General features: G+C 31.9%; 1 protein-coding gene across 2 annotated transcripts in view; it reads right to left on the bottom strand.

Annotated features, from left to right (window-relative positions):
- LOC126892053 (uncharacterized) overlaps positions 1–7,127 on the bottom strand; it is a 28,051-nt gene extending 20,924 nt beyond the window's left edge. The window contains exons 1-4 of one of the 2 annotated variants that reach the window (XM_050661485.1): positions 6,314–7,127; positions 6,122–6,180; positions 1,796–2,096; positions 522–611 (exon numbers count right to left, since the gene is read on the bottom strand). In XM_050661485.1, the coding sequence (XP_050517442.1) occupies positions 522–601 (80 nt within the window). In that variant the 5' untranslated portion in view covers positions 602–611; positions 1,796–2,096; positions 6,122–6,180; positions 6,314–7,127. The remainder of the gene's footprint in view (positions 1–521; positions 612–1,795; positions 2,097–6,121; positions 6,181–6,313) is intronic. The other variant, XM_050661486.1, reaches the window with a different exon arrangement.
- Positions 7,128–12,538: the final 5,411 nt, after the last annotated feature.

The raw sequence follows: 12,538 nt of genomic DNA, 5'->3' as shown, positions 1-12,538 counted from the left end.
AGTCCGTATCTGTTGCTGACTTTTGTTATACGATTTGTTAATATCTGTAAATCATTCACATTATCGGCAAAAACTATGGTGTCATCTGCATATCTAATGTTATTCAACCATTCACCATTTATTATTACTCATTTAGCACAACCGTCTAAAGCTTCTTTAAATACCCATTCAGAGTAAATATTGAATAGTAGTGGAGATAAAATACAGCCCTGTCGTACTCCTCGTTCTATTGCAATTTTATCAGTTAACTCGTCTTTTATTTTGATTTTGGCCGTTTGATTGTAATAAATGTTTCTGAAGAGCATTACGTAGAATGATATTACCCACTAAGTGAATGAATGACGCTTTAAAAGTAGAATATATTGGCTACTGGTGGATAGAACCTATAAAAAACGCTCCTTGCATAAAAATAACAGGTTAAAACATCCATCAGAAGAACACTATAGAAAACACCAATGTCTAAACTTTTTAAATTTTTTTAAATGGCATATTTATTGATACAAAATAAAAAATAGACTTACCTTACAAGAGCTCCGTTGCTCATTTCCATCCAGTTTGGAGATACCACAACAAGACAAGTAATAAGAATAAACACTTTCATTGTGCTTTTTCTACAAAAAATTAATAATAATATTATTTAAAATGCAATATACTGTTTAATATACATATATAGCTGTGTAACAGCGTAGCAAGGGGCTGCGTGCTAGACATGACATGGCTAACTTCAAGCCAGTCAACATGGTTGTCACTTGTATCTTGTATGATTTATTGTATGTTGTATGTAAGATGTTTAATAAGTTTTATAAAAATATAAGTTTACTCAGTACTATGATTGTTTGACTTTTAACCCATTAAATAAAGTAGTTTAAACATATAACTTAGAGGTACTATAAGCTTAAATCAAAACAAATGGAGAACTAGCTAAGAGTCTTTGGAGTACTAAAGAAGTTTCGGGAGGAATACCAATACAGGTAAGAAAAAAATTACCACAGTATCTTGGAATCTTGGAAGACGTAAGTGTATGAAGTTGTTGGATATGTCTAAAGGAAGAATCTGACTAAGTATGGATATGGATAGTATAATCTAGAGATCAAATTGTCAGCAACCGGCACATATACCTTAATATGTCTGGAGGTCAAATCTGGTATTCTCATTATCAGTAAACTTATAGAATTAAAAAAAAATAGGGAAAACTGCATAAAGAGTAGCAGAAAAATAGTTTTGCTACAGGTTTTTAAAGTTCTCCAGAACACCTATCTTCAAAATGATAAGGTTATCAAAAGTGTAAAAAATTATATGATCCGCATAAAAACAATAAGTATAAAAATAAAAAAAATAGAATGAATAGACAAAAATATTTTTGTATGAAGAATAAAAAGAGGATTTTCATTAAACTGGATATGCCACGAACAAAAAAATATATAACATTTAGAAAAAAGAATAAAAATGGAAGTAAAAAGTACTATGTATAAAACACAAATAGTTTGCTTAAAAATTTTAAAAAATGCCAGAGGAACGACCTAAGGCAGTAACAGAATTATTGGTCACAAAGCTACTAAGAAAAATGAAACAGTGCTACAAAATATACGGAAGGGGCAAATCAATGAAGCAGATGGCATCAATGGAGACAGTGTTAGGAGAAACGGGAATAATTTGGCCAAAAGGTTTATTTAATTTTGGAAATACCAGGTGAATAGCAAATGGAATAAATAAAGACAAAATGAGTTAAGTAACCCTAATAAATAAAAATATAGGTGCTTATATGTAATACTTGCAGACTCTTCAAAACACTTACCTTAACCTTCAGCAAAACTCAAAGCTCAGCAAAACGTAAACCCTGCATCAAAATGTGCTCTATTTATACTAAGAAATCGTTGTCGTGAATATTATGTATCATAGCTCTTAATTTTGTTATTATATTCCTGAGGCACGACAACAGTTTATTATTTTTATGAAGCACGACCATTTTGTCTTACGATTCGGAAGCTCACGATTTTCGAAAATAAAATTTTTACTGGACATGTACTGGAATTTATTTTTAATCCCCATATTTTTGCTAATAATATTTATCTTCATTCATCAAATGTCATATAGTCCTAAAACATTGCAAAATTAATGGTATTATTTAAAGTTATGTTATAAAATTTACTATTTTATTTGGGGATAAGCCACAATTTTAGTTTGAAATTAAATTTATTTATATATAATGGATTTCTACGGCTGTCACCGCCTCTCCATACCCAGCTGCTAATTTTTTCTATCGTAACACATATCTTCATATAATTGCCTTGAATCCATTGCCTCCTGAATATTGTCCCTCCAGCTTCTCCATGATCGTCCTCTTTTTCTTCTCTCCGGTGGGACCCACTCTAATATTTTTCTCGTCTCATTGATTCTTTTAACGTGACCAAATCATGTCAGCTGTCTCTTTTCAATATCGTCTATTATAGTTTTTTCAACCTTCATATGTTCTCTAATTGTTTCATTTATTACATGTTCTAATCTCGAAACCTGACAACTTCTCCTCAAAAAGTCCAATTCGGAACTAAGTAGCTTCTTTTTATTTCTTGCACTTATGTCCCAAACTTCTGCACCGTAGATTGCAGCGCTCTTCATTATACTTTCATATATTCTTCTCTTTGTTTCCTTCCTGATACCTTTGTCCCATAAAATTGAATTGAGGGATCTAGTGATGCTTCTACCTTTATTGATCCTATGTTGTATTTCATCTTCACTATTTCTTCGTTTGTTAAATATAGCTCCCAAATATTTGCATTGTTTCACACCAACAATATATCCTTGTTCCGATGGTAGGTTTTCAATGTCTTCGTTTCCCACTATGAAGTATTCTGACTTGTCCATATTTATTACTAATCCTGTCTATTGGTAATGTTCATTTAGCTTCCGTATCATATAGCTTAAGTCATCTTGATCTTGGGCTATAGCAACTTGGTCGTCCGCAAAGTATAATGTAAATAGGGAGTCGTCTCCCACTTTCAGTCCCATCGGTTTTACTGCTTTTGTCCACCTCTGTAAGGATTGGTCAATTGGTCAAGGTATATTTTAAAGAGCGTGGGAGATAGACAACATCCATGTCGGAGGCCTTTTGTTTCCAAAATTTATTTCCACTTCGGAAATCGTTATCAAAATAAAAAATTATGTTCATCATATAGCGTTAAAATTCCACTGCTGAACATAGGCTTACTCCCCTTGTTTCCAACCCTGTCTATCCTGCGCCGATCTCATCCAGTTGTTATTTATCCTTTTTTAATACGTCCCATCTTGTAGGCGGTTGAGCGACGTTTATTTTGTCTTCTCTTGATCTCCATTTCCATTCCAATAACCTTTTTGTCCATCGCCCATCTGTCATTCTGGCTATGTGTCCTGCCCATTTTCATTTTATTCTGGCTATCACTTTGTTACTATACTTTATGAAAAAGAAACCTCTCAGCCAACGAACAACATAGATAAAAATGGCAAAACGTAAAAATGGCGATAACAAGTCCTGCGAAGAGAATTCTGACTAAAGAAAAACCAAAAATAAAGCAAAGATGGATGACTGATAAAATCCTTCTTCTCATGGACAGTCGTAGAATAATGAAAGGAAAAAATGAACAAAGGTATAAACAAATACAGATAGAAATCAAAAAGGAAATCAGAATAGAAAAGGAAGATTTTTATAAAAGAAAATGTGAAGAAATAGAGCAATTGCAGGAAAACATGATATTTTTAATGTACATAAAAAAGTGAAAGAACTTGCAGGTACACAAAAACGTAAGCAGCCAAATACCCTGTATAATGTCAACGGAAAATTACTCGTAATGACAGAACTAGAAGAACAGTTGAAGACATGGAAAAACTATGTTGAAGAACTCTTTGCAGATGATAGACAAACATCTGAACTAAGTAACATGCAAGGAGACGAAGGTCCAGAAATAACGGAAGAGGAAGTAATGTACGCACTAAAAAGAATGAAAAACGGTAAAGCCCCAGGTCCAGATGAAATACCAACGGAAATCCTTAAATTGATAGAAGATTCGATCCACATTTTAGTTGAACTTTTCAATAGCATTTATACATCAGGAAAAATACCACAAGAATGGCTTTTATCCACCTTTGTTATTATACCAAAATAGATGAATGCCAAACAATGTAGTGATTACCGTACAATCAGTTTGATGAGCCATGTACTGAAAATATTCCTGAAAATTATACACACTAGAGTACACAGAAAATTGGAAATGGACATCAATGATACCCAGTTTGGATTCCGAAATGGACTAGGAAAAAGAGAGGCGTTGTTTGCACTAAACGTTATGTCTCAAAGATGTCTTGACATAAATCAAGATGTATTCATGTGGTTCATAGATTATAACAAGGCCTATGATAAAGTGCGGAATGATCATCTAATGAGACTCCTGACAGAAAAGAATTTAGATAAACGAGACATTCGACTAATAGCAAATATGTACTACAATCAGAAAGCAGTAGTGAGATTAGAGAATAATACCACTGAAGAAATTGAAATAAAGCGAGGTGTGAGACAAGGGTGTATACTGTCACCAACACTGTTTAATCTCTATTCCGAAGACTTAATAAATAGAACACTCTCTGTTGCAATCCATAGGTATTAAAGTAAATGGTGTTAGATTAAACAATCTGAGATTTGCCGATGACACCGTTCTGATCGCAGAAACACTTAAAGAGCTACAGACATTGGTGAATAAGATAGCAGACTGCAGCGAAGAATATGGACTATCTTTGAACATAAAGAAAACTAAATTTATGTTAATATCGAAATCAACACGAAATGTCCAAAAATCTATATTTACACAATGAAATTATCGATTGAGTTAGCAAATACAAATATTTGGGCTCTTTTGTAAATGAAGACAACGGTAGCTCAGCAGAAATCAAAATAAGAATAGAAAAAACCAGATCCATATTCACTAAAATGAAGAGAGTGTTCTGTGGAAGAGATTTGAGCCTTGAAATGAAACTTCGCCTGATGAGATGTTACGTACTTTCTGTGCTGTTCTACGGAATGGAGTCATGGACGCTGAAAAAGATTGATATCAAAAAATTGGAGGCATTTGAATTGTGGATGTTTCGCAGGATCTTGAGAATATCATGGACGGAGAGAGTCACAAACGTCGAGGTTTTGAGAAGAATGAATAAAGAAAAGGAAGTCATATTTACGATCAAAAATCGAAAACTGCAATATTTGGGACACATTACAAGAGGCGAAAGAGATGAACTGCTTCGAATAATTATGCAGTGGAAGATAGCAGGAAAAAGGTCCATAGGAAGAAGACGAAACTCCTGGCTAAAGAATCTACGGGAATGGTATAGCTGTAGCAACGACGAATTGTTTTGGTCAGCAGTTTCGAAAATACGTATAGCCCTGATGATCGCCAACCTTCGGAACGAAGATGGCACTTGAAGAAGAAGAAGATCACTTTGTTGACATAAGTTACCTTTGATCTAGTAGTAAATATTAACAAAACAAAAGTTATGCAGATATGAGAAACAATGGAAGACGATATAGAAATTGGAGGAACAAAAATAAACAAGTTAAAACTTTTACATACTTAGGCGTAGTAATAGAAGGAACAGTATCTCTAGAAGCAGAAATCAATAGCAGAGTTAATATGCTATAATTGTATCATAAAATTAATAATAAAATTACATGCAGAAAAGAAATACATATCACTGTTACTGGCAGTGAATCATGGGTAATTACTAACGGAACGGTAAAAGAGCAAAGTACATGCTATAGAGTGGAAGTCTTTAAGAAGAGTTAAAAGTATTACCAAAATGGATAGAATAAGGAACACATATATTGTAGCACGCCTATGGATAACAAAGGCAAAAAAATATGTAACATGACAATTTTAACAAAATATAAAAATATAAGTTGGTGCTACTTAACTTTTTGATATACCTCGGTAGCTGCTAAGTCTTCAGAGACCTAGGGGTGTGGATTCTTAATAGATGTTAAATAAAATTGAAACTCAATTGCTCGGGGGCGCCATAATTTAAAAAAGAAATATCATTTATGTTTACTTATAAAAAAAATATTAAACTAAGAATGCCGGTTATTTGAAATATGTGTACTTACCGTAGGCTACTTTCATGCCTGATTACTTTATAAGGGCGATAGAGATTGGTAAAGAAAATCTAGAAATTAAACATAATTCTTACTTTATTGAAACAAATAAAAATTCAGCAAGGTTGTTATAAAAAAAAATAAAGTTTCATCAATTCGCGAGAAAACGTAAGAAATCAACAATAAAAAAAATAGCGCAAGTACCTTGATGTGTTCTTTATCCATCCATAGTCCATCCATGCGGCAGTTACGGTGTTAAACATTGTCCTGATGTTACGACACATTTTTTTGTCACGCACATAACAACACTAAATTTTACAGACAAAGTACAGGTATTAATTATATTAGAGATGAAATTCCATTGTTCGTTTATTGTATGCAAATTTGGATATTATTATTATTATTATTTATTAAACTTGATTGAAAGAAATGAAGAACTTTTCGACAAAAGAAAATTAAAGGATGTGTTTAATCCATCACTAGGAACACAAAATACGGTCGAGAATATTTACATTCCCTACGACCACAGCAGCCACTTTAGCCTACTTCAGCTCTGGAACAAAAACTTAAAGAAACTGTACTAAATACAAACAACTAATCTTCTTCATTGAACTACTATCAACAATTTTCTCCGTTGAACTATTTTCAACAATTTTCTCCGTCAGCAAGGCAAAGAGCCTGCTGACGGAAAGGCACAAACTTCTTATTCTAGCTCTCTAGAACTGATCTCTGTTCTCGATTACTTAGAACTGCCTTTTTTAACTCCTCTCGAATCTACCTCGAAATCCTGTACCACCCAAAACTCACTCCATCTTCCCATTCTTCTATCCTACTACCGGTTTTACCAATCAAAAATTCGCCAATTTCCACTCTTATCTCAAAACGAATAGAAAAGGTTTAAGCAAACTTCGACCACGCCTTCAAAGGTAATAACTCATTCTTCGTCAAATAGGATTCATCTACTAAATTCCGATGATTTGTGTCTCAGCTCAATACATTCTCACGTTTTTCGCTGGTCCAGGTTTTCACACAGCTGGCCCACTAAGATACCAACAAGTGTATTATATAAACAACTCAGAGCCTCTTATCTCACAACAGTATGCACTATGTAAACAAACCAACTCCAAAGCGTCATATTTTGTCGCCAGAAATCAATTATAGAAGAATTTACGAGTCTCATCTCAGATAAAAGATATATCGATATTCATGGGAATCGAGGACGAATTACGCAATACTACAGATTCACAAGAAATGAAAAATAATCATATTTGCACGCGATTAACAAATACAATTTCTGAAACGAATTTACCTTACAGGGTGAAGCAACAGTATCAGGAATTCGAAAACGTTAATGCACTTTGCACCCGTTACAATATAAGGCACAAACTGAAAATACAATCCACATTTGAGCAAAGACAGCTGTGTTGGTGAGGTCATTTACACCGGATGAAAGATACCATACCAGTGGAACGAGTGTGGGAACCAAAAATACTAAAAACAAAAAAGACGAAGACCAAGACAAACATGGGATGAAGTAATCGAAAAGATATTGGAGACAAGAGGAGTGTCTTGGCCAAACACAAAGAATGGAAGAATGTTTATTGAAAATATCCACTGGACTAATTATTAATCTGCTTGAAATAGTGATGTGGTCAATGCTATGGAAATGTAAACTGCACTTAACCTATTATTCAAATCTTACATTACATATTTAGAAAAAGCTCACGAAAAACTTGCTCTACTGAATTGCTAGCATATTTATATAGCCAAGAAGTTTAGACGTCAGTAATATATAACGTGTTCCTTGAAATTTTTTATTATTTTCATGGGTCACGATTATTTTAACACACGATTTTGGACATTCAAAAAGTTATTTTTGTTTAAATTTTTGAGTTATCGGTTATTTCTGAACTTTTATACTTTTATACTCACTACTATTAAGGTAAGTTAAGTGTTTAGGTATACCCAGTGTAGTCAGTATGTTCCATAGTTTGTCCCATCTAACATTATCAAAGACCTTTGTATAATAAACAAGCTGAAAATGCAAGCTTTATCATAACGAAAACTTTATTTACGTATTTTAATTCATAATATGGAAAATTGCTATTATGAAAAGTTGTTTAGAATTAAAAATTATGTTTTAATGTGCAATTACGTCATTATAATTTAAATGTTGTGGACTATAAAGGTACTTTACTCTTGATCGAAATTCATATTTTTATATACCTCGTATAAAATTAATAAAATTTGATATATGATGGTTGCATCATAAATCTTAGACCATGAAGAGCTTTTTATAAAGAATAACTTTTCTTCGTCAAATTAAAAATAAAAGAGTTATAAATGAAAATGTTGTTTGTATCCCTAATTTGAGAAAAATCTTCAAATATTTTTTCCATTAGAAGGATGTAATTGCACATATCAGACCATAATTTTTTATTCCAAACAACATTTCATATAGTCGGTTCGCTAAACTCAGACACAACTGGCTAGTGATTTTAGTCAGTAATTTTACCAATTTGGCAAAAGAAAATAATTACTAAATAGTTAATAATTACTAAATAATTAGTAATCTTGTCAATTTTGGCAAAATTGGCAAAAAACAAAAAAATTACCTACTAAAATCACTAGCCAACCGTGTCTGAGTTTAGCGAACCGTCTATAATAACAATTTTCATTTCATAACAAATCATATCAAATTTCATATTTCATAACAATAACAAACATTTATCATTAGGTACTCCCATTAAAGGGGAGGCCGTATACTCATATAAACCTTTTTACAATTGTTAATAAATTATTGCTTTCAAAATATACTCAAACTGTATTTTTGAACATCGTATTTATTTTATATAATAATTAAATTCACTATCAAATGTCATTGATATTTTATTAATACATTATTTAAAATTTAGTTTGACATTCACGAAGTGTCAAACTCAAATAATATAAATTACCTATGCTTTGCTTAACAAATCCAGATTAAAAACTAGCCTACTTACTAGCAACAATTTCAGCTGACGTTTAGTGTGTCAGCAGAAAATAAAAGGATTGTGACGTCACATTTTAGATTTTGAGGTCGATTATCTCAAAGCCGGTTAAAGATATCGAAATGCCGTTTTCAGATTTGAATTCAGAAGACAAAACTACATAAGAATCCATCGATAAATCTGCTCTAAGTATTGCAGGAGCAGTAACGCAATAACACACAGATTGCGAATTTATAAACGAAAAGTTTTCGTTGAAAAACATAAAAATATGGGGATCTGATATTCTCTGGCCTTTTCTATGTTGTTTCTAACATTAAGAATTTGTTGTCTAGTACCTATGCTCCTCAGAAACCTGCCTGCTCAAATAATATTTACCAATAGTGCAAGTTTTCTAGACGACGTTGCTGGTAGAGAATCGCCTTACTGCCGAAGGATGGTAGAAAGGGGAGTCTTGCTATTCATGTACACATGGGGTATTTATGGATATCTGATCCGTATCGACGTATAAAGACCTAGAATACGCCCTCCAAACATCTATAACCTTGTGTCTTCATCAACTTTGATAGACCAATCTTTCTGTTTGAATTTGCGTGTAAGTAGTCTGTCTACATCGAAAATTTCTTTGGTGCTATTTGTGTGGTGTTTATATATTATATGCTTGTTCTTGTCTTATACATAGCAGCATGAGTATCTCTAGATAGCTGTCGATACTGGAAATGCCAAAGAGGATTCTCATTTCCAGAATATTTGAGTTTTTTGCATTCTTCAACGAAGTCGAAAGTATCTGCAAACTTCTACCCTTTTTTGCTCTGTCATTTTATGGGTCCCGGTGAATTCGTAACTATTTTAATCCCCCATCCTAATTACAGGCCAATTGGTAACTCTGGTCCTCAGATAATTTTTCGGTAACCAATCAACTACCGGTGAATTCGTAACTAAATAAAAGTATACTCTTTTAGACTTGAAATAAACATATCTGAAATCTCTTTGCTTTTAAATTATTAGATGGATTTAAATAATTTATCATTGCTTAACATCTAAATATTGAATTTACAATTACTTGATAAAAACCAAGCTCGTGTAGAGCTATACCTACTTGATGGAAATAATATTTATAACACGTGTTAATGAAACACTATAATGTTGTTTCAATTATTTTAATGAGATATTTCAATTTTTGCTATTTTTTATAGGTACATATTTATAATAATTACAAATATAATGTTTTTAGCAAATCAAGAAACATTCGGTTTAGATTTAAGGTATTAGATTCAATCAATAGTTTCGGTTTTACCTGAAGAAAGTTTCGAGTTGGCAGGTCAGGTAATAGAAAAGTTAGAAATTGGCCGGTGTACATTTTGATTTGAAAATTTTTGTCATTAAAAGTTACAAGTTGGCGCGTGTCCCATTTTATTACCCATTCCTCTTTTCTTCAATATTATCCATAACTTTTCTCTTGGGACTCTATCAAAAGCCTTAATAAAACCTCTAAATGCTATGTATAGCGATTTTTTTGCTAGTTTGTTGGTATTTCTCTATTATTTGTTTCACAATAAATATAAATAAGTGATCATGCTCTTCCTTATCTACAGGAAGTTACTGCATATTATGTTTATTTTTTTTTAATCAACACCTGGTCTATTGATTCCCCATTCATTATTATAGAAAAAAAGTTTAGTAGATTAAAATGAGTTTGCACTTATTGTCCCCAATTTATATTTTTTAACAAAAAATTATCTGAGTTCTGATCTGCGATAAGAAAAAATTACCCTGCTTTAATAATCTCATTCAAACTGTTCAATCTATATTTGAATTCACTTAAAAGATAAATAAATGTAATTGATTCAATGATAATAATTTTAAGTATTTCATTGTGAAGGATATTTCCCAAAAATAAAATTTCTAAAATTAAATTCATTCAATGAGGTCATACTTAGAGAAATAAACATTAATTTATTGTTTTCGAGAGTGAAGGAAATCAAGTTACAAGAAATGTTCTAGGCTAGAATAATGTAGTCTAATATTAAAAGAGTTCTTACAGAGTAAAGTTTCAAATAAAATATCAATTATTTAGTCAATATGTGAAATGTTGGCTATTACTATAAGACTTTTTATGTATCTAACTATTCTCCCATCTAAAACACTTTTCATTTCCAAGTTCTGAGGAAATGCCTTTCCCTCTCTGTTCTAAAGACAATGCAGTCGACTTTTTAAAGCAACAAGACATTTACTCAACACACACACTGCACACTACACTAGGTATCTGATTGCAAAATCAACTGTACCATTCCAATTACCATTAGTTGTCGAGATATTAAGCTAAAAAAAATAAAAAAAACTCACAATGGCGATTAATCCTCAAAAATCAAGATAGACTACCAATGGGGGAAACCGCAACAGCTAAATTATTAAAATTTGTAAAGACCGAGCAATAACAAGGAACAATAAGCTGAGGTTGGTCCGTGTCCTCATTTTTACGCAGCTGAAACATGGACTCTAAAAGAATCGATAGAAGTAACATCAAATCCTTTAAATTTAAAATGTAGCTTCACAGAAAAATTTAGAATAAAGTACTAAGGGATATTATAAATGCTGCCTGATCCGTAAGAAATGGCGATATACATAAAGACTTTGAAATGAAAATAGTTGCAGATGTGATAATTGTTTGCAAATAAGCATGCAATAAGCATAAGCATGTGAATGTAGAGACTATTTAACTTCTTGACGAGCATGACGTAGTGAGAAGACCTAGGAAAACTGAACCTCTTGGGTTGTTAAAATTCTGTTAAAAAAGTTAAGAAATACCACTGGGAAGAACTCAACAAAATTGGTGTTAAGATTGCTAATAGAAAAAAATTATTCGTTAGTCTATTTTTCTAATAGTTGTAAATTTGATATTTGAAGAATACCTGAAAATTATTGAAAATTTGCATAGGTACCTACATAATATTAAAAAGAAGAATAGTTTTTATTCATCACGATGCCGTACTCAAAAAGCCATAAAATTTATATAAATTTAATTTTTATTGGATGACGTATGAATTTCAAAAGTAATCGTGTCTCATGAAAATACTAAAACATTTTTAAGGAGCATACATATAATATACATACTCTGAAAATTAAATATATAATAGGTAAGTTAAGGGAGAAAATATTTTCATTCTTACAGTTTTTTTTACCTAATATTATAGTTCTAAATCGTTTAGGGATTTTTCTAATTGTGTTCCGTCTGTCGACAATTTTCCATGTTTTAATTCTCCAGTTATAGTTTCTCCCTGTCCAGACATGTCTGTTCAAAATATTTTCCTGTATTTTCTCTGCTTCGGCATTAAACTTCTGTTTATCTTTTGAACAACTTCTTTCGTCTGCTACTTCTTTTTTTCTTTTTGTTAAAAGAATAATAAAAAGGATAAAAATCCTTACATACACTTAGTCTGTA

This window comes from Diabrotica virgifera, chromosome 9, assembly GCF_917563875.1.
Source record: "Diabrotica virgifera virgifera chromosome 9, PGI_DIABVI_V3a".
NCBI classification, from domain to species: domain Eukaryota; kingdom Metazoa; phylum Arthropoda; class Insecta; order Coleoptera; family Chrysomelidae; genus Diabrotica; species Diabrotica virgifera.
Note: the sequence above shows the minus strand (reverse complement) of the source record. Positions and strands in the feature narration are given on the sequence as shown.